The sequence below is a fragment of the Furipterus horrens genome, unplaced genomic scaffold (assembly GCF_987537825.1).
Source record: "Furipterus horrens unplaced genomic scaffold, mFurHor1.1.pri manual_scaffold_8, whole genome shotgun sequence".
Lineage (NCBI taxonomy): Eukaryota > Metazoa > Chordata > Mammalia > Chiroptera > Furipteridae > Furipterus > Furipterus horrens.
In genome coordinates this window covers 62,577,744-62,605,385 of record NW_028327178.1, presented here as the reverse complement: position 1 = coordinate 62,605,385, position 27,642 = coordinate 62,577,744, and the positions used below count along the sequence as shown (strand labels likewise).

The window sequence follows — 27,642 nt, the reverse complement described above, 5'->3', positions numbered from 1 at the left end:
TTGGGCAAGAGCCTTCTGGCAGGGCCACCACTATTGGATTACATTAAAAAAATTCTTGAGGACACTATGCTGAGTGGAAGGAAGATGTCAAGGTAAGCAAGACACAGTCATGTCCTCCAGGTAAAATCAACTGATAGAGGTGGCTCCAGGCCATGCACGACACACTGACAGAACAGCCCTAGAGGCATAGGTAGCAGACTGTATTAAGCCTTCTCCATTTGGGGGACCTGAGGATGCTGGCAGTTGGCCTGGGTTTTGAGGAAAGATTGTATCTGGTCACGTGGCCATAGATTTAAGAAGGACAGGGTTAAGGGAAAGGTCTGAGACAGGCAGTTTAAGTTAAAGATTGCTGGAGTGTGTGGTCTTGAGACAACTTCCAATACCAAATTAGACTCCCTTATATTGCTCATCTGATCTTATTGTAGGCAATGCCCCCAGGCCTGGCCCACCCAGAAAGACCCAAAGCTTGGCAGCTATGCAATGGGACCATGAACCATAGCCAGGACAAAGAGCAAGCCTTTATACCACCCTCCTGTGCATTTCTTCTCCTTCCTCAAGCTCCCTCCCAGGGACCCTATTTGGGTTTCCAGTCCTCACCAGCATCAGGGTAAACTGGGGTGCTCTCAAAAAGGACACTGGTCGCTCCATTGCAGAGGGGCCCATATACCACATAACTGTGTCCGGTGATCCAGCCTATGTCAGCCACACAGCCGAAGACATCTCCTGGCCGGTAGTCAAACACAAGCTGCAGAAATAGGAGAGGCTGTCAGAAGCCTATGACCCCACATTCCCACATCTCACTGAGTGTTCTATAACTAACTACAAGATGCAGCCCCTCCATTGGCCACCGAGAGCAACAGGACCTCAGCCTAACAGACTCTTCTACACTCCATTATAGGGAGGAGCATAGTTGTCCTCCTCCTGGCCATCTTCAGAACCAGTTCCCTGCTGGCCTCAAGTTCTCCACTTTGATCATCATGGCCAGAGCATCATGTGTGGCCCATGTAGGCTCCTTGGCCTTCCAGCAGGATCTGAGTGACACTTCCTGCACCCTGTTTGTGCTGTGCCACATCTGTGACACACGAGTATAGAGCCACAGGACGGTGTGCTCCAGGTGATACAGAAGCCTCTTACCCTTATTCTTCAGAGACTGAGCTCCAGAAGTTTTTTAGTAATTCATAGTGTTATTTTTCTATTCTAATCATGAAACAAATGCTATTTTATAATAAATATGTATTTTCTGTTAAAAAAAAAAAAGAAGAATTTGTATTAAGTGTAACATACTATGTGCTTAGCCTGGTTCTGTACCACACCTGTCTTTCTGCTTCACTTTCAACATCCTGAAGGCTGGGTGTGAGTGGCAACTAGTGGGACCCAGACATTGCCATTCAGAGGCTGTGTGCGTGCGCTGTGCGCCTGCTGCCCAGCACCTGATCATCACCCACTGTCATTCCTTTAAGTTCGCCTCCCATGTGACCCAGTCTGGCCAATCAGCATATTCCATCCCCACCCCCACCCCTGACCACAGTGACTGGAATTATGAAGGCTTTCTCCTCTCTGCAACCTGGGGCAGCCAAGTTGATAGCTTGATTGAGGACCTGGTAGCATAGAAGAAGGCTGAGGCAGGAAGATACTATTACTCAGGAGAGTGTCTAAGCCCTGCTTGGATGGGCCTGGGCTTTTTAGTCACCTGCCCAGACAGCTCCCTTTGCTGGTGGCACCCGCTGAAGCTGAGTTTTGCCTTCTACAACACACAGAGTCTGATCCCCAGATGGTATATCGAAACTCAGTCCCACCTGGAAGGTGTCAGCCACTTCCCAAGGCCACCAGGGGTGCCATGTTAAACTGCAATCCCTGACCCACATTTAAGGAAGTGCTGATTTCTAAGTTGATTTATTGGAATAAAAAAATGTGTCATAGCATTTGCTTTATAATCCCCAAGAATGGCCTACTGTAATATAATTTTCATGTACTAAATTTAAGTTTCTTTATGAGTAAATTTTTTTACTTTTAAAACATGGTGCCATTGAGTAGGTCAAGGTCACAATACTTTTAGGGGACCATGAAATTTTATTTTCTTTTAAAATCAGAGGAAAAAAATATCTTTGAAGTGAAATAAAATGTTTTAAAATATAATAATATTCATCCTTATACCAACACCACTGTAAAATATAATTTTTGACATTTTCTTTTTTTCAATAGTGGAAGGGGGCCAGGAAGTTCAAAGTGTCTAGAGCCTGAGCATCAGAATGCATCCCTGCCAGTAAGTGCGTCAGAGCTGGTGAGGGCCCAATTCCTGTAAGCCTTTGAATCAATGGACGACTCAGGCATAGGTGCATAGGGCTAACGACCAGCAGTGAGACTCAGGTTTGGAAGCTGGACTCTTACAACAAGGACAGGAACATGGCCCTCCTGCCAACCCACTTCACTGGGCTAGTGCCATGATTCACAGCAGTCATGCTCACGAGCACACTGTGAGAAAACATGAGCCCCTCACACCCATAGGCACTGCTTTATAGCAGGAGGAGTTCTAGCCCTAAATCCAGCCTCAACTGGCCCCCTGCCCAATCCCACCAGGGAGGTAAGCACCTGCCACCCTCCACCTGCCACTGAGGTCATACCCTGTGTGTCAGGGCAGCATACAACAGGTAGCCCGCCTGGGTGTGCACGAGGCCCTTGGGCATCCCGGTGCTCCCGGAGGTGTACAGCAGAAAGAGCATGTCCTCACTGCCCATGCTCTCTGGAGCACACACAGGGTCCTCCTTGGCCATTTCCTGTAAGGGGGAAGACAAAAATAGCCCCACCCAGGGCAGTTAGCCTCTCCCCTCCATTCCACCTCCTTGAGAACACCTCTCCCCTCCTATTGTGAAACTGAGCAGATCAGATCAGAGCTCATCTTCTCTGGCCTGCCTTAGTTCAAGTCTAGTTGCAGAGAAGACACAAAATAAAAGGATGAATACAATCATTTCTGTTACATTAACTGTTTCTCTGTCTGTGGTATTTGAGTTCCATTTTCCTAACCAGGATATAAGCCTATCAAATACCACAGGAGAAGCCTGGACACCTCTGGGGGGCCCACATTCAGAACCACAGTCTGATGAGACACAGATCCAGTTAGCCCAATAATAAGCCCTCCTCCTCAAACCATACAAACCTTAAGCCCTACCTGCTCAAGTGGGACATCCAGATGCCCCATGTGGACCTTGTTGTCTGTCCTCTGAGCTACCAGGACATGCTGGATGGTTGGGCAGTGCTTCACAGCTTCATCTACTACCTTCTTCAGCTCCACCACACGCCCTCCTCGCAGTCCTTGGTTGAAGGTGATAACCACCTTGCACTTTGCTAATAGAAACAATGGACATTTCTGATCAGTTTTCTTCCCACAATGACCCTCATAGTCAAGACCAGCAGCCATACATTCCAGGCACAGGAAGGTGATGGATAAAGTTCAGTATTGAGTAAAAGAATCAACAAAAAAGTGAAGGGTAAGCCTACTTTGCAATCTTTGTGCACAATACAGAAGCACCAGGCCTTTTTCTAGCTCTGAGGAGGAGCATGAAGTAACTGGAAATAAATTGAAGCTGAACTTTTCTAGCCTTCCACCATTCCTTCCGACCTGCCCCAGAGGCTTTGCCCAGCCACAGCCACCACAAAACAGAGACCAAGAAAGCTGGGCAGCCAAATGTCCCATGTAGCCGCTGCACTGTCTAGGACCAAATCACCAGAGAATAGAGACACCACCCTAAGTGGATGCCAGGAGCTGCTGGCCCCTACCCTCACCTTCAGGGGAAGCCCTGCAGGCTCCACACCTGTTCTGTAATGACCCAGGCAGGCTCACGGCAATGCTGCGCTGACAGCAGAGCAGGGGATTAGGTACAGATGCAACTAGACCTCAGGACCACAAAGGAATGACCCTCCACTCTGTGCCTTAACTTGAATGAACTAGAGGAATCAGGCTACAGTGCATTTTTGTTTGTTTGTTTGTTTAATCCTCACTCGAGGATATGTTTATTGATTTTGGGGGGGGGGAGACAGAAACATTAATGTGAGAGAGAAACATTAATATGTCCTGGCCAGGAACTGAACCCACAACTTAGGTGCTTGCCCCAGACAATGCTCCAACCAACTGAGCCACTCAGCCAAGGCTACACTGGGTTTTTTATATGGGTCCTTAAGGAAGAGCCTGGAACAAATATCCAGTATAGTATTGGCTAATGGGGCACCAGGCACATCACTCGAAAATTAATCACTCTGCACCAAGGTCTTTTGGAGCCAGACACAGGAAGAAGTGCTGGGGAATTACCCTAACTCCAGCAGACCTCAAGTGACTCCCAAGAGCTGGAGTATAAATACCCCAACTCCCTCACCCCTGGATAGAGGTGTTATCCTGACACATGCATTGGGTTGGCCAAAAAGTTCATTTGGTTTTTTTCTGTAAGAGGGCTCTAGTAGAGCTTAGTTATCTTTAACTTCATTCAAAACAATTTTGTTAGATCGTATTGTGATAGCTGTCATATCAGTGTGCATTTAAAAAAAAATCAAAATTGGTGAATTTTTGTGTAGCCATTTTAATAATGAAGATGGAAGAAAATACGCAACATTTTTGGCATATTATGCTTTATTATTTCAGGAAAGGTAAAAATGCAACTGAAACACACACAAAAATTTGTGTTATGTATGGAGAAGGTGCTGTGACTAATGGAATATGTCAGAAGTGGTTTGCAAAATTTCATGCTGGAGATTTCTCGCTGATGATGCTCCACTTGAAGTTGATAGTGATCAAATCAAGACATTAACTGAGAACAATCTACATTATACCATGTGAGAGATAGTCAACATACTCAAAATATCCAAATCAATAAAGATATTGGTGAAAATTAAAAATGTGTCTTATTTTATGGAAAAAACCATACTGACTTTTTGACAACCCAATAGTTCTACCATCTTACAGGGTTTCTCTGTGAGACTGAGCTCTGGTCACCCTCTGTGAAAGCTGATCTTATTTGAGTCCCCTTCCCAGCCTCATTCCTACTGCCTTATAGCACTTCCAAATGAACCTGAACTCCAATCTCAAGGTCTGCTTCTGGGGGAGCCCCAACTAAGGCACCAATCTCGCTCAGCTTTTCAGTCCAAAAAACAATTTCTAGCAACATACCCATATTCTTTCTTCCTTTCAAGAGCCCTAGAAAAATGAAATAGTCTTGAGGGCTATCTGAGAATTCTCTAGACAGGCCTTTGCTGCTAGATGACTCAGCGAAGTCATACAGGGGTCAAAGAGATCATCTAGATTGCCTGGGGTGCCAAGGACAGTGCCATTTGGCTCTGCATACCAAGGGACCCTGGCCATACAAACTCTTTGCTCCTCAAGTCTTGACAATCAGTCACCTAGTGAAAACAAATGCTATGCAGTAGAGCCGGTCAGAGACTCTCCAAGCCTATGTCCCACAGAGCTGGGACTAGTCCAAGTGAGCTCCCTGCAGAGAAAGAAGAGAGATGATCCAGCAGGTGCAAAGGGACCCTTTTCAAAAAAGCCCCCAAGAGAAAACACTGAACTGGCCCATCCAACATGCTAGAATCCTGTGATGTCGTTTAGCTCCTCCCTAGCCTCCCTTGGCCCACAGCTCATTCCTGGTGCTCATTTGTCCAAAGCCTCCATTTGGGTGGTTCTCAAGGGCAGGAGCTTGTGTGCATAAGTCTAGTGCCTAGGAGGTACACAGGGAGAACATATTGCCTTGTGGTTCCCTATGGCTGGGCAACAGGTAGAGGGTAAGTGCAGAGTATCAGGTCACAGTTCTATAGTCCAGGTGAGCTTCATATGATTCTGTTCTAAGGATCTCAAGGCCAAAATCAAGGTGTCAGGGGGCTGGCTGGGCTCTTATCTGAAGGCTCTCTGGGAGAACCTACTTCCAGGCTTATTTAGGGTGTTGGCAGATTCAGTTCCACGTAACTTGCAGGACTGAGTTCCTAATGTACTTCAGCTTCTAGAGCCAACTGCTTTCTCTGGCTTGTAACCCCTGTATAATCAAAGGCAGCAAAAGCAGTTCAACTTCTTCTCACCCTTTGAACCTCCCCTTCTGCTTCCAGCCAAAAGAAGCTCTCTGCTTTTAAGGGTTTATGTGATTAGATTAGGCCAACTGGATAGTTTCTCCACTTTAAGGTACATTACACCTATACAGCCCTTCTGCCATGTTAGGTAACATAATCACAGGTTCTGGGGGACTATGGAGTGGATATCTATGTAGGCCATTATTCTGTCCCTACAGCATCCCTCAGAGCCATTTGCCTGACCTCCATCATCCCAACCACATCTCCCTCTCTCCACTCTTCATCCAGCCTAAAGCAAGAGAGTAGATAAAGGGAAGAGGAGTGTTCAGGCCAGGCCAGGGGAGCAGAGCTCTAGAACTGTACATACTACCTGAGGTGGCCTCCCAGCTAATGGTCATGCTCATACTTCCACTCTCCGAATTAAATTAAATATAGCTGCAAATTCTTGACCTGGTCTCATACTACTTCTCATGAAGAAGTGGGGTCTAGGTCTCATTCCCTTGAATTTGAAATGGCCACTGACAGTTTTGACCATTGGAGTATAGCTAAAATGATGCCATGCATATTCTAGGCCTGGCCTTTAGTATTATTACTGGCAATTTCCACTTCCTTATTCTTGGAGCCATGCACCACTATATAACAAGTATGGCTACCTGAGGTTACCATACTGTGAGGAAGCACAAGCTAGTCAAGTTGAAAGGGCCACACAAAGAGAAAGCAATGCCTCACAAGCTCCCACCAGTCAAGCCAACCCAGCTGATATCCCAAGCATCATGGAACAGGGAACAGCCATTCCCAATGTGCCCACCTGACTCCTGCCTCACAGAATCATGAATACAATAGTAATATTTGCTTTTGTTTTAAGCACAGTGGATGCTTAGCAATAATTACACAGCGATGCAAAGCACTCCCTCATTGACCAAAGAGGAAACAGATACCTGTCCCAACAGAGTCCTGTCTCCTGGAGCCTGATATCTAAATAGCTGGACACAGATATTGAAAGGTACTGGGGAAGAGACTCTGTAGTGGCAAAGTTCTAGAAAAAATGTATAGGAGTGTCCCCTACTGAACCCCTCAGAGCCTCAGTCCCTGCCCTCCCATGGTCTGCTGTTTAGGATTCCTGAGGTACTAGATACTGCCCCAGCAGCCAACCATTAAATTTCCATATGCTACGTTCCCAGAACCAACTGCTATTATCTGTTTCCAAGAATTTTAACAGAAACTCTTGGTAACTATGGGCACATCAGCAAGAGAGAAAAGGATTAGCCTCTTGTAATGATAAAAGCATGGACTCTGGTGGCAGAATGCCTGCATTCAAACCCTGGTTCCGTCATGAACTAACGATTCGACCATGAACAAGTCACTTAACTTCTCTGTGCCTCAGTTCCCTTGTCTTTAAAAAGTAAATAAAAACCTCCCAATAAGAAAATTTCAGGACCAGATAGCATCACTGGTGAATTCTACCAAACACTGAAAGACAAATCAACATCAATCCTTCTCAAACTTCACTGAATGGTATCTATGTGATCCCAAAGCCAGATACCCATATCACAAGAAAACTACAGAGCAATATCCCTTATGCACTCAGATGTTGAAATGCTCAACAAAAGGCTTAGCCAGGCAGCTCAGTTGGTTGAAGCATCATCCTGTGCACCAAAAGGTTGTGGGTTCGATTCCTGGTCAAGGCATATATCTAAGTTGTAGGGTTTGATCCCCAGTCAAAGCAAGTATGGGAGACAACGAATTGATCTCTTTCTCTCTCTCTCTCTCTCTCTCTCTCTCTCTCTCTCTCTCTCTCTCTCTCCCCCCTCTTCCTCTCTCTTTCTAAAATCAATAAACAGATCCTTGGGTGAAGAATTTTTTTTTTAATGCTCAACATAAAATGCTAACAAACTGTATCCAGCAGCATAGTAACAAGATTATAAATCATGACGAAGTGGGATTTACTCCTAAAATGCAAGGATGGGTCAACATATGAAAATCAATGTGGACTTCTGACCAAGATGGAGGCCTAGACAGACACGCTGCGTCTCCCTCCACAACTAAGAAAGAATACAGCTACCTCAAAACTAGAGACAACCAGAAGTTCCAGAAAATCAAGCTGCATGGAAGTTCAACAAAGATATAAAGCAGAAATACTCATCCAGACAGGTAGGAGAGGCAGAGCCAGGGCGGAGAGGCCATGGTGTGATGGCAGCAAGAGCAGCGGCAGCAGCAGGCCAGCAGAAATCGTAATCACACGTTTTAAAAAGTAAGAAGGGATACCTAGGAAGTACTCCCAGCACCAGACCAGACTGCTTATCTCACGGTCCAAGCAAGCGCCAGGGAAAATAAAACCTCATTGCTTCTGACTGTGCAAACCAGTGGGGGTTGGGGCGGAGGAAGAAACTGTTGGCCTCTCATTAGAATCCACTTGTTTAAAGGGCCCCCATGGTCCTAGAAAGTCTGCAGACCCACCCACTCTGAGAACAATGGCCAGGGCAACAGCTAGAGAGGCCCCAGTCCCATAGGAAACTGGGAGAAGTGCCTGGAAAAGGGGCAAGTGCTGAGCAAGCAGCATTGTTCTCTCTCATTCCCCTCACCGACATACAGCGCCACAATGTGGTGAAACAAGTTGCCTGTATTGATGAATATGTAAGGCTCCACCCCTTACAACATAACAGGTGTGACAGCTTTACCTAAGACACAGAGGCAAACAAAACAGGAGCCTCTCCCCAAAAAGGGAACATATCAAGGTTCCAGTGGGAGAACTAAGCGATGAGGAGACAGCCAACCTAACAGACGTAGAGTTCAAAACACTGGTGATAAAGATGCTCACAGGCTTGATAAATATGCTTGAGTATGGCAAACACGTAAGGGAAGAAGCAAAGGCTATGCTAAATGAAACGAAGGAAAATCCACACAAAACCAGTGGTGAAGGGAAGGACACTGGGATTCAAATCAATGATTTGGAACATAAGGAAGAGAGCAACAGTCATCCAGAACAGAATGAGGAAACAAGAATTGAAAAAAATGAGGAGAGGCTTAGGAACATCTGAGACAACTTTAAATGTGTTAACATCCGAATCATAGGGGTGCCACAAGGAGAAGATGAAGAGCAAGAAATTGAAAGCTTATGTGAAAAAATAATGAAGGAAAACTCCCCAAATTTGGTGAAGGAAATAGACATACAAATCCAGGAAGCACAGAGAGTCTCAAACAAGTTATACCAAGGACCACACCAAGACACATCATAATTAAAATGCCAAAGGTTCAAGATAAAGAGAGGATCTTAAGACCAGCAAGAGAAAAGGAGAGAGTTACCTACAAAGGGGTGCCTATAAGACTATCAGCTGATTTCTCAAAAGAAACCTTGCAAGCAAGAAGGGATTGGCAAGAAATAATCAAAGTGATAAAAAGCAAGGACTTACAACCAAGATTACTCTATCCAGCAAAGCTGTCATTTAAAATGGAAGAGCAAATAAAGTGCTTCCCAGACAAGGTAAAGCTAAAGGAGTCCGTCATCCCCAAGCCATTATTATATGAAATGTTAAAGGGGACTTATCTAAGAAAAAGATCAAAACTATGAACATTAAAATGACAACAAACTCACAACTATCAACAACTGAATCTAAAAAATAAAAACAAAATCCATCTAAGCAAACCAAAATAGGAACAGAATTATTGGTATGGGGATCATCTGGAATGTTATCAGCTGGGAGGGGGAAGGGGGAGAAATGGGGAAATGGTGTAGGGATCAAGAAGAGTAATTGGTTGGTACAAAATAGACAGGGGGAAGTTAAGAATAATATAGGAAAGGGTGAAGCCAAAGAGTTTATATGCACAACCCATGGACATGAACTAAGCAGGGGTGGGATTGCTTGAGGGAAGGAGGTTACTGGGTGTAGGAGAGCAAAGGGAAAAAGATGGGGACTACTGTAACAACATAATCAATAAAATACACTTAAAAAAAAAGAAAATCAATCAAGATAACATACCACACTAACTGAACGAAGGACAAAAGGCACATCTCGATGCAGAAAGAGCACTTAACAAAACCCAACACTCTTTCACAATAAAAACACTTAATAAATGAAGAATAGAAGGGAACTTCTTCAACCTGATAAAGGGCATCTATGAAAACCCACAGATATCATATTCAATGGTGAAAGACTGAAAGCATTCCCCCCTAAGTTCAAAAACAAAACAAGGACACCCACTTTCACTACTGTCATTCAACTGTTATAGAAGTGCTAACCAGAGCAATTAGGAAAAGAAAAAGGAAGGAAGGAAGAAAACATCCAAATCATAAAAGAAGAAGTAAAAAAACTATATTCACAGTTGATATTATCTTACATGTAGAAAATCCCAAGGAATCTACAAAAAACTACTAAAGCTTATAAACAAATTCTGCAAACTTGCGGGGTACAAGTTCAACATACAAAAATCAGTTCTATTTCTATACACTAGCAATGAATAATAAAAAAAAGAAACTAAAACAATTCCATTTATAAAAGCTTCAAAAGAATAAAAAACTTGGGAATAAAGTTAACCAAGGAGATATAAGTCTTGTGCACTGAAAACCACAAAACATTGCTGAAACAAATTAAAGACGGTGTAAATAAATGGCAAGCCAGCTCATTTTCATGGATTGGAAGACCTAATATTGTCAATATGGCAATAGTTTTCAAACTGCTTTATAGATTCAGTGCAATTCCTGTCAAAATCCCAATAGCCCTCCTTGCAGAAATGGAAAAGTTGATTCTAAAATGTATATGAAAATGTATATACAACCAAAGCAATCTTTGAAAAGGAACACAAAGTTGGAAGACTCACACGTCCCAATTTTAAAACTTACCTCAAAGCTACAGTATCAAAACAGTTTGGTACTGGCATAAGGACAGACATTTAGGTCAACACATTAGAATAGAGGACTAGGGTGATAAGACCATTCAGTGGGGTAAAAATAGTCTTTTCAACATATGGTGCTGGTACCATTGGATATCCACAGGCCAAAGAGTGGAGTTGGACCATTACTTTACAAAAAATTAATTCAAAATGGGTCAAAGATCCAAATGTAAAAGCTAAAAAAACTATAAATCTCTTAGAATAAAACATAGAGGCAAATCTCCATGACATTGGACTTGGCAATGGATTCTTAAAAGCACAGACTTCTGGCCAAGATGGAAGCCTAGGCTGACATGCTCTATCTCCCTCCACAACAAAGAAGGAATACAACTACCACAAAACCAGAAATAACCAGAAGTTCCAGAAAATAAAGCTACATGGAAGTCCAACATATGAATTTATAAAGAAGTGGTGCTCATCCGGACAGGTAGGAGGGGTGAAGCTGGGGCGGAGAGGTCAAGCTGTGCTGATGGCGATGATGGTGGGACTGTGGCAAGCACAGACAGCCATATTTAAGGGGAAGCAAGAAGTGCCTGGGGAGCACCCCCAGCTGAAGACCAGACCCGTAAGCTTGCAATTCCAACGCTGCAGAAGGCAGACAGACCCCTATTGCCTTGGACTGTGAGGCCCAGAGCAGGTGGGGATGGAGGAGGAAGCTCCTGGTCTGTCAGCAGAGAGTGAACAGCAGGAATCCATCTTGGACACCCGCCCCCACACAAAACACCACAGCATTGTGAGAAGGGTTGCCCGGTAGTGACGAATGCACAGGGCTCCACTCCGCATATTCTAGGAAGCAAAAGGAAACACAAAACTGTCAGGATGGCACAGATCATGATAGAGATCCTGGTGAAGCAGCTGACCAGACAGCAAATAACTAATCTAAGGGATCAGCAGATAAGAAATCTTTCTGAGGCACAGTCCAGAGTTTTGGTTTTATGAATGCTTACAGACCTAATAGCAGATCTTAAACAAGACGGGGAAGGAATGAAGGCTAGTCCTGCTGAAATGAACAAAAACACATACAAAACTAGTGGTGAGGGAAAGAAAACGAGGGATCAAATCAACAAATCGGAACATAGAGAAGGAACAAACAGTCAACCAGTGCAGAAAGAGGAAATGAGAAGTGAGGAAAATGAGGAGAGGCTCAGAAACCTATGGGACAGCTATAAGCAGGCCAACATCCAAATCATAGGGTTGCCAGAAGGTGAAGAAGAACTAGAAATTGAAAAATTACGTGAAAAATAATGAAGCAAAACTTCTCTAACTTGGGGAAGGAAATAAGACTTATAGGTTCAGGAAGCACAGAGAGTTCCAAAAAAACTGGACCCAGGGAAAACCACACCAAGACATATTATAATCAAAATGTCAAAAATTAAGGATAGAGAGAGAATCTTAAAAGCAGCAAGAGAGAAGAAGAGAATTATGTACAAAGAGGTCCCAATAAGACCTTCAGCTGATTTCTCAAAAGAAACTCTGCAGGCAAGAAGGGACTGGCATGAAATATTCAAAGGAATGAAAAGCAAACACCTACAACAACGATGACTCTATCCAGCAAAACTGTCATTCAGAATAGAAGGGCAGAGAAAGTGCCCTTCAGGACGAAGTAAAACTGAAGGAGTTCATCAGATCCAAGCCACTGTTATGTGAAATGTTAAAAGGACTTCTTTAGGAGAAAGAGGATCAAAACTATGAACATTAAAATGAAAACTGTATCACAACAACCAACACAGAAGCTAGGGAACCGAAACAAAGGCAAACTAAGTAGGCAACAAGGGTGGGAAAAGAATGATAGGTATGGGGAACATTATGGGGGGAGGTCAGAAGGGAGGGGGAAGGGAAAAAAGGGAGGAAGATGGTACAGGAATTAATAAGCATAGTAGGAGGGAGTGGAGTAGACAGGAAGATGTTGAGAAGAACTACATGCACAACCAATGGGCATGGACTAAGGCGGGCGACAACTGGAGGGAGGGTGGTCACTGGGTTGAGGGGAACAAAGGAAAAAGAAATTGGGACAACTGTAACAGCATAATCAAAACATATTAAAATAATTAATTACTTAATTGATTATAAAAACTAAAAGCAAGTGTTCTTGTACACAAACATTCACGGCACCTCTATTCACTATTGTCAAAAAGTGCAAACAATTCAAATGTCCATCAACAGATGCATGGGTAAACAAAATGTGGTATATCCAGAGTGTATTATTTTTCAACTACAAAAAATGAAGTACTGATACACATTCCAACATAGATGAGCCTTAAAAATAATCTTATTGAAAGATGCCAAACACAAAAGGCCACATATTGTGAGTTCATTTCTATGAAATATCCAGAATAGGCAAATTATAGAAACAGAGAACAGATCAGTGGTTGCCAGAGGCTGGGTGGAGGAGGAAATGGGGAATACATGCTTAATGGTATGGGAAATCCATTTGGGGTGAGGAAAAAGTTCTGGAATAGTGATGATGGTTGCATGACATTGTGAATGTACTTAATACCACAGAATTGTATATTTAAAATGGTTACAGTTGTAATAAAAAAAAGGGGGGGAGAAATAGTAAGAATATTGCTTCATACAATATCTATGAGTACTAAATTAGTTTAAAGCAATGACATTTATAAACTGCTTAGAACAGTGCCTGCCACATAGAAAGTCCTACAGAGTTTGGAGAAAGAATTGGCAGCACCAATCCTTGGAAGTGCAGGGCGAAAATGCTGAAAGGGAGTCAAAGGCTTATCAGCCTTTTCTAAAGAGGGTGGTCAGCAAAAATCTGAGAACTCCAACCTTTAATTCTGTTCATTACTCATAAGCAAGTCTTCCATGAGACACAAAGAACTCCAATGGCCCCAAGAACTTGGCACCCTTCTTGGGGAGCCAGCTAAAGGACTGTCTCCAGAATCTCATTGGTGCAGGGTTCTGACTGCATGGACATGGGGCACCATCATAACACTGGGCTCTCTGACACCAAAAAAAGGAAGGAGTGATATTGTTCTGCACACTGTCCAGGGAATTCTGACCAACCTGTAGACAGGAAGCCTTAAAGATACATCACAAGCTCCCCAATACCTGACTCTAGGTCTCTAGAGATGGTCCCTCATCATTCTTCACTATGGAAGGCTTCCTTCCAGCTATTGACCTGTGGGACCTTCCCTGAACATCCCCAGTCTCATCTCACCTTACATGTTTCTTCCCTTTTCCTCTGGAGTCACACCGGCCTACTCCAGGCCCTCATGCACTCAGCTCGTCCCATCACTCAGCTGGTACGTAGGCTGAGTGGTTAAATACAACACACTCAGATTTCAGCTCATAGAACAAATGATCATTCAGCCATGTGCCTGTCCCTGGTGGTGTCTGTCATTTGTTTGTGTGGCTTTTATTAATGTCTGCCTATACCCTAAGTCCAGGAAACAAGCACCAGAGGACTCTGGTTCCTCCCTCCCTTCCCCCGCCCACATGCTCACCATCATTGATCCTTCCAGCCAAGGACTCTGCACTGAAGCCAGCAAAGATGACTGTGTGGACAGCTCCAATCCTGGCACAGGCAAGCATTGCAGCCACAGCCAGTGGGGACACAGGCATGTAGATGGCCACACGGTCCCCTCGACAAACTCCATGCCTCTTTAATGTGTTGGCCAGGCGGCATGTGGTCTCCAACAGCTCCCTGTGGCACAGAGAAGAGAAGGTTATCAGAGATGGAGGAGGCCCAAAACTCAGAAAAATTTGGAGTGGAATACTTTTGCAAGTACTGTATACCCAGCCAGTGCCTGGAGGATAGCAGACAATTAAATAATTACTGCATGGTAAGGTCTTTTCCAGAACACAATGTTTTTAACTTTGTAGACAAACATTCATTGTCACATTGCTGAGCTAAAATTATCCTTGCATCCATTTAGAGAATGGCTTCTCAAAGACCTCAAGTGTCCAAAGCCAAGATTATCATATCCCTGAGACTTCTCAAAATGTTCATCTCCAAAATAAAGATGTCATAAGTAAGACAGTTAGTGGAAAAAAGCAAGGGCTAGTTTTCTGAATCAACACAAGCCATGGCACCATGCAAGGCTCTTGCCAGGCAGGGATCTGGCCTCATGCAGAAGACCCCAAATCTATGAACTCACAGTGAGTAGGGAAGGAAGAGAGGCTGCAGGGCAGTAACCCTCCGTGCAGCCCCAAGGCAGGGTTGGCAGGTGACAAGAACACCCATTTCTCTTCACGCTAAGTGCGGAATGGGTGCAGTCGGATGGAGACCAGCTGTGCCAAGGGCCCACTATCCCACCCCTTTCGTCTCCCATACATAACCCCAGCCTCCACTTTCTGGTTTATGGAGAGACTCAAAGTGTTGATAAGAACCCTGTATCTCCCCGAACAACCTGATTGGCTTTGGGGTTATCACATGACCAAACCCAGCCGATTCAGTCTCTGGCAGTCAACTCCAGGAGTTGCCCTCTTGTCTGGAGTAGACCAAGAAGTAGAAAAAAGCAGCTGGAAGAGGGGAAGTGAGCTGGAGGTTCCTTTCAACATTGTTCTAGCACCTGCTCTAGCTGAACCTGGACTTTGAAAATAACCATTTTTTCATTTTTGCTGTATACGGTTTGATTTTAACTTATTACTTAATAGAAAGAACTAACACCAAAGGACAAAATAAGGGGAAACCATGGCTCTCCTCTTGTCACCAGGTTGTGCCACCACATTAGTAAATCTGTAAACTTCTATTGACTTTTTTTATGCATGTTAACAAATCTGCATTCACACTTAAAAACAAAAACAAAACAATTACTATTCTGTATTGGAGGTTAAATAAACTCTTGAAAAAAACTTGATTTCTAAAGAAGTCTACTTTCAGTTGCCTTTTATACACACACACACACACACACACATATAAAACTATAAATATATATATATATATATATATATATATATATATATACACACACACATATATATGTATTATTCTATGATTCTACTTATACAGAGTTGAAGATATAGGAGCATAAAAGCATTGTGTGCCCCACTGAACAGTGGCTCTACTGCTTTAGAAAGGTTACAAATGGGAGTCTGGTCCTTCATTCATCTGAACTATCCATGGCTTCATTGTAAGCAATTATCCTTTCGGGATCTTACTTCTGCAAATTCCAAACAGATGCTATTTCTTTATTGTGATATTCAATAGCAGCCCTCAGGTCAAAAGTACCCCCACTATCATTCCTTTCTAGACCTCTGGTCTTCTCTGTTCTGTGGCGGAGCCTAACAAAGTGTTTGTAGGTATGCCAGAGGATTTTGATTTTCTATCTTATAGTCTTTTAAGAGAAACACTAAAGTACCTTGACTACTGGTGTCTGCTTTTTGCAGGTACCTATATTACTCAGTTCCAAGAATAAGGCTCCACTCTCATTAGTAGTCCGAGATTTTAGAACACTACCCAGAACTTTAGGACTAGTCCATTTTTCCAGCTAATAAGCCTTGGGAATACAGGATGCTCAGCTTTCGAGGGAATTATTTCATCACTCATTGAAACCAAAGTGGGAAGATATTCCCCTTGAAATCTTACTTCCATCACTTTATCATCTGATGACTTCCCAATAACAGTTTCAGGGCCAGCACTTGACTCATTTATAAATGATAAACCCCACTAATTCTGGAAGATATCCCTCAGGTGTTGCTGATGTGGTTAAGAGTGAACTGTGCTCAACAGCAGTTTGCATATTTGAAGGGTAGATAGATAAAAAGGCTAGACTTAATTTGTTCAACAGCTGCTGAAGGACAGACTCTTGTCCTGAAGAACAATGAATCCCAGAAGAGATGGGTGTTAGGGTATTATCAGCAGTAGATATTAGCAACATTAGTTAGTAGTGGCCAAGCCCCTGGAAAATACATACTTGTATCATTCCCTGCTAAAACAGGCCCATTATAAAAGTTGACGAAGTAACAGATTTCAGCACTAACACAGGGACATGAGATAACAAACTTGAAGACAGGGTCTGAGTTTTCCCAGTACAGTAGTCCTCTATATCACGGTTCATTTATCGCAGCTTCACTGTATCGTGGGATTTTTAAAAATATTATATTTAATTATTTATCGCGGATTTTTCGCTATATCACAAGATTTTGCAGTACTGTATATGTATGTTGTTAAATCTACGTAGGTTAAAGAGTGTAGAATATGTTTAAGAACATAAGTAGTGTTTATAAAAGTGTGGAAAAGGTTAGTAAGGGAATGGAAGAGGTTAATAAGGGACTGGGAACGGTTTATAAGTGTGTGGGAAGGGTTTATAAAACCTTAAAATATATATAAATACTAAAATAAATGTAAGGTTCTTACTTCACGGATTTTTACCTATTGCGGGGGTGGGGGGCGGTCTAGAATGTAATACCCACGATAAGTGAAGGAATACTGTAGATGACGAAGAGGGTGAAGATGAAAATGGTGATACAGAAGAGTTCTATAGTTTAGATGAGGTTTTCCTTAATTTTGCTTGCATAACTTATTTTAGGAACTATTTTAGCACTGCTATTGCCCACTGGAAAAACTGGGGGAAGTTTAAATAGGGTCCAAGAGTCCTCTTTGGAGGCAACAACAGAAGCATACTTTCCTTTGAGCCAATCACCAAACTAGGTTCAATATCAGAGCTTTTCTGCAGTATATCATGCACAGCAGGCTTTCCTCATCTGGTTTCTCCAGGCCCATTTTCAGTCTTCTGAATGGGCTTTGAGTCACCTACTTGGTTTCCCTTTTGTTCACTGTAGTCAGGCTTGAGAGTTTCAAGTCCCTGTTTTAAGGTTGAGACACTGGTTCCTTGTTACATTATTTTGTCCTACACTAATAAATTAAGGTTTTCACAACCCTTGGCACTACTGGGCCTAGCTTTCTTTTTTTTAGTGGTGGCATATCCACTCTCAGATCCACCACCTAATTATCTGCTTCTTTTCCCACATAACAATTAGTAATATAGCTAGAATTATTCGTTACAACACCATTTGGAATTGTTACAGTATCACTCTTATCTATAGACTGGTTCCAGATCTATTTTTCTAAGACTTTCCATTCTTTTTGTCCATACTTTTTTTCTGAATTAAATTACTGGGGGGTTTTTTTGTTTGTTTTAAGTCTTTGGTTTTTTGTTTGTTTTTTGTTTTTGTTTTTTTATAGAGCATTCCTCATGGAATGACTGTGAGGATTAGAAGCACATAGTAAGCACTCAGTAAAGGTTATCATTTTTTACTTTATTTTTAGAGAGAGGGGAAGGGAGGGAGAAAGAGAGGGAGAGAAACATCAATGTGTGGATGCCTCTCATGCGCCCCCAACTGGGGACCTGGCCCACAATCCAGGCCTGTGCCCTGACTGGGAATCGAACCAGCGATCTTTCAGTTCGCAGGTCAGTGCTCAATCCAGAGCCACACCAGCCAGGGCTTAAAGTACTGGTTTTAATTCCTGCTTTCCCAGAGTTGCTGGTTTTTAAAGTCTGCCTCAGATTAGTGTCTACAATTCTTGGTTGCCACTGAAGGCCCTGGAAATAGGATTGGCAGCTTCTTCAGAACCTAAGTTCTTTAAAGATATTTCTCTTTCTCGAGCATTACCATTTAGTTCACCATAGCCTGTTTTCTTCTTCAGCATTTCCTAGTGCTGCTGGAGGGTGTTTCTGCTCCTGCTTCAGCAGCTTTGGCTGGGCCTTGGGGCTGCCCTTGGCATCATGCTGCATGTATTAGTCAGGCTGCTGGTGGTTGTGGTTGTGGCTATAGAAATAATAATGGTGCTGGTGCTGGGCAAATGGTAGTGGCTGTGATGGTACTGAGGCTGTGGCTGGCCAAGCTTCTCCTCCACTGAAAGCGGCTGGGACTCCCTTGCTGAGGCTGCAATTTGCAGCACCATCAGGATCTGAGCTTGACTTTCTTGTCTTCTCTTTATTCTCTAAAATCTCTTGACAAGAGCTGGTTGAACAGGTCAGGAAAGGGCAGAAATTCCAGGAGGAACTAAGCCTGCCAGCAAGAACCAGATAAAAAACCCAAGAGCACAGCTAAAAAAATTGGTCTACATTGGAAGGATCCAGGTGACCTTGTGACAAACTTTCCTTCATTATCATGCTAAAAATCATGCCCAGGGATGGGGATTTAACAATAATGAGATGTGATGTATGGCCAAGGCATGTTCCCAGCAAGTTTTGAAATTGTGATGCTCCTCTGCAATTTCTAAATCTCTACCTTTTCCTCAAGAAATCCTTACCCCTAAACCTACCTGCCTGCCACTAACCCTTTAAGAGTCCCTTAATTTCTTCACAGTGGAGAAGAGGTATCTTTAGAGCATAAGCTTGACCTTCTCCATGCCTTGATCAAAGAATAAATTTTCTTCTCTGCTTTACTGAATACAGTCTCATTCTATTGGTATGAGCAACACTGGGCAAAATGATCTTATTTTGGGGTCCCTGACCCATGAGGCTTTGGTAACATTCTCTCTGGTTGAGGAAGGCCACTGGCAGGACAGCACCCCTGTCCTCTACAGTGCTTCAAGAGGCCCCTAGTGGGGCAGCAATGAACGGCCTCTGCAGGCCTTCAGTGAGCTAGAGGTCAGGCCCTCCTTTAAGTTCTGCAAGGCGCCTACAAGTATTTGCATAGTTCCCCTCTGTTCAAAGGATCATCAAGGAAAGGATTCCAAAGAAAGGTAAAACTTAATAAGAGGCTGCCTAGAAAAACCATAGTAGAGTGAAAATGAAAGGTTCTCTCCTCAAGTAGAGACCTCAAGGGGGCCTTTGTTTCTTCCCAAAGCCATCAGGCAAGGAGACCAGATGAGAATCAAATCACAAGCCCAGCCTACCTCTTCTGTAAGATTTCATATTTTCTCCTTAAAAATTCAGAAGAACAAAGGCACCTTTCATTAGCACACCACTTGCATAAGTTTATGATGAAAGAAAGAGCCCTCCAATACCCCCCAACATCAAAGTAACCAGAATCCAGGGGCCAGAAACATTCCTACTACTCCAGGGGCAGAGGCTGGGATGGCCTGTGATAGATAGTGCTGAAGAGGCAACTATGGTCAATGGCGTAGAAGAGTAACTCAAGCGCAGTACAGGTGCCGTGCTCATGGCTCTAAGGACTTAAGCCTCCAGGCAGTGCCTGGGGAGAAGGAGGCTGGAGTGTGTGTCACAGATCAATAGTAATGAAATCCAATCACTGTGTAGATCAAAGGCAACAGTTTTAAGTCAAGGAACAAATGTGAACTGTCCCAACAGAGACCTGTGTTAGCTTTCTATAGAAACCGTCTAGCTCACATCAAAACAGGACACAGCCAGAAATAGAGTTCAGAAGAAAGAGAGAAAGCAATGTACTGGTATTTACCTGTTCTTATATCAAAGCTATTTTTTCATGGTTACTATTTGAAAGTATCTTTACTTCCTAGCTATTTCCTGATAACAGCCAGAGAAGTCAGGTAAGCCATGTGTGTGTATTCCTGATTTAAGGGAAATACATTATTTCCTCACTTCCTAAAATTATTCTGGCTTTTAGTAGTCATTAAATAAACACCAACTGTCTGACTTAACCTCCTATAATGTCCATCTGCCCCACTGAGTACAATCTCTGTTCAGGCAGAGATTTGGAGATTTATTGCCTCTTACCAGTGTCTACAGCTGTGACTAGTTCATTGAAGATACGCTATACAAATTTGTTGAATAAATGGGAACAGCAGGTAAGCCTGAAACAACAAGAGCTCATACTCTAAGCCTGAGCACCAGTCCACTCTGCAGATGCCTTCCACTTTCCTAAACTGAAAGGGCAAGGCTGGCCATCACCTCAATGTCACACTGGCAAGAAAATGTCCCACCTTTTTGAGAGAGCAAATAAAAAGGACCATCCCCCACTGATAAACCAAGTCACAGCTACTTTTCTCTTAATTTTCTTCTGCCAATAAGAGAAGTAAACCCAGATAACTGTGTTGATATGTGAATACATGGCCTGTGACAGACGCAAAGCATTTTATAGACAGTTACTTCTCTAAGCCTGGATGCTTACAGGGGAGGGGTCAACTCCGTGGTCTAGATGCAAAGATGCAAAGCTTGAAAGGACACTCATCTTTTCTCAGTATGCTTCTCTAGAATTTGCAAACCATTTCTTTTATTTTTTTAATCCTCAACTGAGGAAATGTTTTCATTGCTTTTTAGAGAGAGAGGAAGGCGGAAAGAAACACTAATTGATTGCCTCCTGTATGTGCCCCAACCCGGAATTGAACCCACAACCCTTCAGGTACGGGATGATGCTCCAACTAACTGAGCCACACACCAGAGCTGCAAACCATTTCTGAAAGACAAAAGTGGTAAGAGAAGAAAGGATTGGCTTGGGAAAGCAGAACATAAAAAAGAACCTGACTCAGATAGGGAGAACATAGAAGGCCAGGCAGAGCATTGAGATGCCACTAAACCTGATTTAATGGTAATGAAATTTGCTCATTCTGCTGTCTATTATCACTGAGAGAATAAAAGCTCAGCAAATTCAGCTGAATGGGCTCTAAACCAAGTATAAAACTCCTTATATATCATTATTTAATTTCATGACTATGACCTTTAGCAAACAGAAGTTGCAGTGAAATATAAAGCAATAGCTACACTTAAACACAAAATGCCCCCGAAGCTGCTATTTTCCAAGAAAGGCCCCAGACATACTTAGGATTCGCGGGACACAAGAGCTGAATGGCCACTGGTAACACCAGGTCAACCAGAGATTTTAGGATCACTAAAGCTGTGTGTTTCCTAAATTTCTTTCAAAAAAATAAATGTATTTTCCTTGAGGCTTTTCTATACTCAGAAAAAAGTACTAGACTTGGAGGTTATCTCTCAGGCCAAACAACATCTGATCACAGACAAGGTTCACACTACAGCTCTTGATATACCTAGGGCCTTAGTTGTCTTATCTATAAAAAGACTTAATGATAGGGCCTATTTCCAGGGTGGCTGTGAGAACTGCTATGGTCTGAATGGTTGTGTCCCCCCCAATTCACATGTGGAAATCTTAACCCTCAAAGATGATGGTATTGTAGGGGCACCAAATAGTCCCCGTAAAAAGTTTCAATATGTAAGTATGTAAGGGCTTTAAATGTTCTTTGTAAGAAGTAGCAAGGACTTGCTAAAAGGCCTTGGAAAAAGGAATGTAAGAAAGAGTGTTATAGCAATTAGTGATTTACAAGCTAAAAGCACCTCAGCCTCTGTCACCTCCCATTTGCTTGCTTGTGTCTGGTTTATAACATTTGTGAAGGTTGTGCTTTGCAGAATGTCTAGCCCTTTGAAAATAAATTGCTTCACAGGGAGTTCATCCCTGGCTGAAGAGCTATGCTGCCGTCGAAGATAACCTTATAGCCTTGCGAATTTCTGATTCTGTTACTGCCAAGACATTCCTGCAGTCCTGCCCAGCCCCCTCTTCCTAAGGCTGTTTCCAGCCAAAGAAGAAACAAAGAGACTGCACCAGTATAAAAACCCAGCATTTAGACTCCATTGTAGGTTGGAGCATGTTAGAGACCTGCTCAGGGTCTGCCCAACTCCTGGCCATTATTAAAATCCTTTGTTTACTTTATACACCGCTTCAGAGTGTTCAATCTCACCTATGTAGCCGTAACAGTATTAGAAGAGGGGGCCTCTGGGAGCTGATTAGGCATGAGGGTAGGACCCTTGTAAATGGGATTGTGCCCTTATTTTTTAAAAAAAGTTCCACAGAGCTCCCTTGCCCTTTCCACCATGTGAGTACACAGCAAGAAGATGCTGGCTATGACCCAGGAGAGAACCTTACCAGAATGTCACCATACTGGTGCCTTGCTTGGACTTCCAGACTCCATTACTGTAAGAAATACAAGGTCTGTCCAGAGGTATCCAGCCATGTAGTATGAAAAATAGAGACGTTTACTGAAGAAGATACAAGAAACACTGTACATAGGACAATGACACCCCAGTCCCCTTCAAAGTAGGCGCCTTGGGACCTCACACAGTTCTGCCAATCACCATCAGCTGCCCCATCATATTTTCCTGAATCTCATTGATGGTCTGAAATCTCTTCCCTTTCAAAGGTGATTTTAGTTTTGAAAAAAGCCAGAAGTCACAGGGCACCAAATCTGGGCTGTAGGGGGGCTGAGTCACCTGGGTGATTTGATGTTTCTCCAGAAAACTCCGCACGAGATGTGATGCATGAGCAGACACATTGTTGTAATGAAGCTGCGGCCTTCTGAATCATCCGAATAGTTTCCATGGAGGAATGTTCAAGCTTAATGCAAAATTTCACAGATTCGTTGCTCTACTCAGTCAGTACACATGCTCACTCAATGGCATCTATTGTCCCCACTGACTAGTACAGTGAAGTTGTCATTGTTCATGCATGTGCATTACAGTCCACTCTCCTTGGCTGCCAGGTTACATTGTACAAACCATTCTCATTATATTAACAATGGCTGGACTTTTTCTGGACAGACCTCATACATTTCTGTTATTTATAAAACCCCAGACTGTGGTGTTGTGTTATAGCAGCTGGAAAAGACTTAAGACAAAAATCAAATATGAGGTCCTTGGCACAATTATTGCAGAAAATGAAAGAAAAAAATTTTAATAGAAGATGAGCACCTCAAGTGCTTCTTCTTAGGAGGGAGAAGGAATATGCCAGTTTGCTTTTGTGTAAATTGCAAATATCTGTGTCATTCATTGACTCAAAGTGAATGAGTCACACAAGTATTTGAATGCCATACATGAAGCCCTCACCTACATGGCCCATCTGCTGTGTCCCTGTGGTGGATGCCATTGGTAACTCCTCACACTGGCATGTGGCAGGGGGATCTGAGAACAGTACATCATCCACAGTCAGGGTGTTACCAGCCTGCAGGTTCCAAGCACTCAGCCCATAGCCTGTGGTTCTGAAAGGATGGAGGGAAGATAGACATACCCACCCTGCCATGCACTGGGCACCCCACCAATCCATTACCCACTATGTCACCCCACAGTCTGCATCAGCAACCCCACCTCTTCCACCTACCACCCACTAGAGAACAAGAAACTTCCCCTCTAGGCCACCATGGCACCATCAGGTCCACCTCTTCTTCCTCCTCAGCATCAAGAGGGCTGGTCCCTTCCCTAGCCCCACATGTTACTATCTAGAACACCCTCCTCCTGTCTACCTACCCTCCACTCACATTTCCTGCTCATGGAATGACAACAGTAACTGCTATTAAGTGAATGTCCTGTGCCCAGTACTGCTCTAAATCCTTCGTACATCCATTTGACACTCACAACTTATGAGTTATAAGCTATCATCACCTCCCTCCATTTTCCAGATGAAGAAACTGAGGCACGGTATTTAAGTGACTTTTTCACAAGTCTTCAACTGAAAGGGTTAGGCCTGGCTCCAATGGTCTTTTCTTAACCAATTCCTCTACAACCCTCAGCATCAGAACTGCTTGCTTTCCATTGCAAAGGTCCCTGGACTTCATGATTTTTGCCATCTGTCGCCTTGATTGTTATTTATGTAACATTTGCGCAGGAGTGGGGGGTGTCTTTATGTAAACTTATTTTAAAAATAAAGTAAAGGCTCTGAACCTGAGGCTAACCCTATTCAAAAGGGAATATAAGAACTGTTAAAAGCCTGTTCACTGCAGTTATATCAAGTCTTTCTTTTAATCAGGTTGAAGAAACAGAGAAGAGAGTGAGACTGGGAATGAAGTAGCCTTTTCCTTCATAATTCAGTGTTTGGTTCCACACTCAGGACTACCTCCCCCAGGGTACATCTCCCTAAGCACGTTAGGTCAAATGCTACATCCCAAGTCTTTCTCTCCTACTCTGACACAGCTAAGCATGTTGTTGGCCACTAGATAAACCTTGTGGAATGGAAGTAACGATCAGACTTCAGAAAATCTCTGTCCTCCTCACTAATTAATGTCTAAGTTCCCACTCAGCCTATTTCCCCTTAGACTCCAGCACTTGGCCTTCAGCCAGTCTTGTCTTCTAAAAAGAAGTTCTTTCCTTTCCAGAACCAAAGCCCAGCTTGTGTCATTGAGGGCACCCATGCACACAGAGCTCCACAGGGGCCTTCAGGCTGGCAGCCTGGACAAAAGACAGTAGGAACTCTGGTCTGGAACCCAGCCCTGAAAATGCCTAGTGTCCTGGCAGGACACTCATCTACTGCCTAGCAGGCTTGTTTACCTCCCAGGGAAGCCACAAAAATAATGGTCTTTCCCTGGCAGAAAATGGGAGAGGATGTAGGTTTTAACTTTGTAAATACATGGACCTTTCCTTGTGGTTAAATAAAAACGTGCTACACAATGTTGTTCAGTTCCCTCTTCAGGTTTATATGCCCACATCCAATTTGATTAGTCTCTACACTGCTCCATGGGAGTCCCCTGGGCCACAATAGCAACAACAAAACACAGAGCAAGTAGGTTCACACAGATAGTTTCAGACTAGGCACAAGTGGGGGTGGTTCTATTTCTCAGGCTTTAAGGTGAATCCACAGAGCCTTCCGAGTAAACACCTGGGAAAAAAGTAAACAGGAACAGCTTGCTCTGGCAGACACCGCCACACAGGTGGGAACCCAGACAGCACAAAAACTCAGTGTGACTGCCTTGAGCCCAGGTTGTTTTCCTGGCCTTTTGTCACCGCTTGAAGAGACACAAAACTGCCTCTGCCCTGTCACCAAGTTAAGTGCTATAGAGCAACAGGGACCCCACTCGTATCTTCACCTCCTCTGTCAGATGGGGTTGGAAGACTCAGGTTCCTCAACAGAGCCAAAGAGCCAGGCAAAGCTAGTTCAAATCTTATTTCCAGCCTTTCCAGCTGAGTGAGCTCTAAAGCTCCTAAAGCTCTCTGGATGTCAGGTCCTGAGCTTTAAAACCAAGGGTCACCATGAATATGAACTAATATCATCAGTGTGAGCTCATGCCCAGTCCTGTCCCCAGGCCAAAGGGTCAGCCATAACTTTAGGAGGACAGAGGGTTGGAATGTCCTATTCCCAGGTTGGCTGTGGGATTTTTACTACAACCTTCTCCTGCGTTGTTCCTGGCAGTCCTTGACCCAGGCAGGTCCTGATGGGGACCAGACAGCAGGCAGGGCAGTGTGACCCCACAGTGAGGCCCATAGCAAAGCTATGAGTCAGGCTTACCCCACTGTCTTGAGCCACCAGAAGCAGGAGATACACAAACAGGTACAGCGAAACACTGTCCAAGAAGCCTCAGCTCCAAGTGCCAGCTGCAGCAGAGCCTATGCCCTTCCCCCTACACTTTAGAGCTCATGCAGTTACAACCCAACCTCACTCCCAAAGCCAGCATAAGCCCCCACCAGCACAGCCATAGCCTGCATTCTACCCTCCCAGGCTGTGTCCCTTCACTTCCCACAACCCAACCAACCCCCATCACCTCCAGATGGCAGAAAGGGGTTCAAGGATCCAGTACAAAGGAAAGGGTGTTTGGTCAGTTGTGCTCACAAGTAAGTGTGTTTGGTTAGGTGTGCTCCCAAGTAAGCCTCTACCATTGTGCTCAGAAAGTTCCCATCAAGGTTTCCCTCAACATAGCTAAACTCTCAGTGTGAGTCATTCCTGCTACAGTCCTAAGATGTGCTCATTCTAAAATATGAAATTCCATGACCCTTTGCTTGCCCAAAAGGACAAAGGAAAATAAGTGGTCATGTTTAGAAAGGTTCAAAACACTTCCCAGCTTCAACATCAGGAGCCAAAGTCTTAAGGACAGTCTTTAAAACCAGCACATTCCAAGTAACACAAGTTTCTACAAGATTATGGGAGTCAGTATGCAGATTCCTCTTAGGCTGGAAGCTGAAACACAACATAGAAGTCCAGGAGTCACTGGCCTCTCTGCCCCACCCAGGGTAGCCCATTGAACAAGTCAACTTTGCCCTGCACGACAGGTAGCCAATCTCCACATTCATCAACCTCATTATGCCAATTTATGATCCTCCCTCAATTGCCCCAATATTTTAATAAAGGAGTCTGCTCACTAAAGTAATTACTTTGGTGGTGAGAAGAGCAAGGTGCAAGGGTTAGGCACACCAGAAGGTGGGGCAGCCAGTTAGTTGATGAGACTGTTCTCCTGAATTAAAGTCCTCACCCTAAAAATGCCACCATATCCTCTCAGCACCAGCAGCCATAGGGACACCCTGTGCCTTTTCCCTTGTCAAATCTGAAATCCTCTACTGATGTCCGTTCAACTGGCCCTCATGCTCCCAGATACTGTTCTGGCCTTTAATACCCAACGTCCTGCTACCTAGTAGAGAAGTGTGGTTCCATTTTGTAGAAGAAAAAACCGAGGTTCAGAAAGTGTGAGTGGTCCTAGCTGGGTAGCTCAGTTGGTTAGAGCATCACCCCGATACACCAAAGCTGTGGGTTCAGTCCCCAGTTAGGGCACATACAAGAAGCAACCAATGAATGCATAAATAAATGGAACAATAAATTGATCTCTCTCTCTCTCTCTCTCTCTCTCTCTCTCTCTTTCCCTTTGCCCTTCCTCTCTCTCTAAAATCAAAAGAAAAAGGAAAAGAAAGAAAGAAAGGAAGAAAGAAAGAAAGGAAGGAAGGAAGGAAGGAAGGAAAGAAGGAAGGAAGGAAGAAAGGAAGGAAGGAAGGAAGGAAGGAAAAAAGAAAGAAAGAAACCAAGCTGGAGTGATTTCCTTAAGGTGACACACACACAGCCAGGGGATAGAGTGGGCACGGAGCATTGACCTCCCACCTCCACCCATGCTGGCTGCCTCATCCTACA

The 27,642-nt window shown here is 43.7% G+C and overlaps 1 protein-coding gene and 1 pseudogene across 1 annotated transcript in view; both read right to left on the bottom strand.

The window, feature by feature from the left end:
• The window catches only part of ACSS1 (acyl-CoA synthetase short chain family member 1), a 72,086-nt gene that overhangs the window by 29,177 nt on the left and 15,267 nt on the right, over window positions 1–27,642 (bottom strand). The window contains exons 3-6 of the mRNA XM_090285948.1: window positions 14,394–14,593; window positions 3,167–3,342; window positions 2,622–2,774; window positions 598–745 (exon numbers count right to left, since the gene is read on the bottom strand). Coding sequence (XP_090142074.1) covers window positions 598–745; window positions 2,622–2,774; window positions 3,167–3,342; window positions 14,394–14,593 — 677 coding nt within the window. The remainder of the gene's footprint in view (window positions 1–597; window positions 746–2,621; window positions 2,775–3,166; window positions 3,343–14,393; window positions 14,594–27,642) is intronic.
• LOC150003042 (FMR1-interacting protein NUFIP2-like) lies at window positions 15,993–26,825 on the bottom strand (annotated as a pseudogene).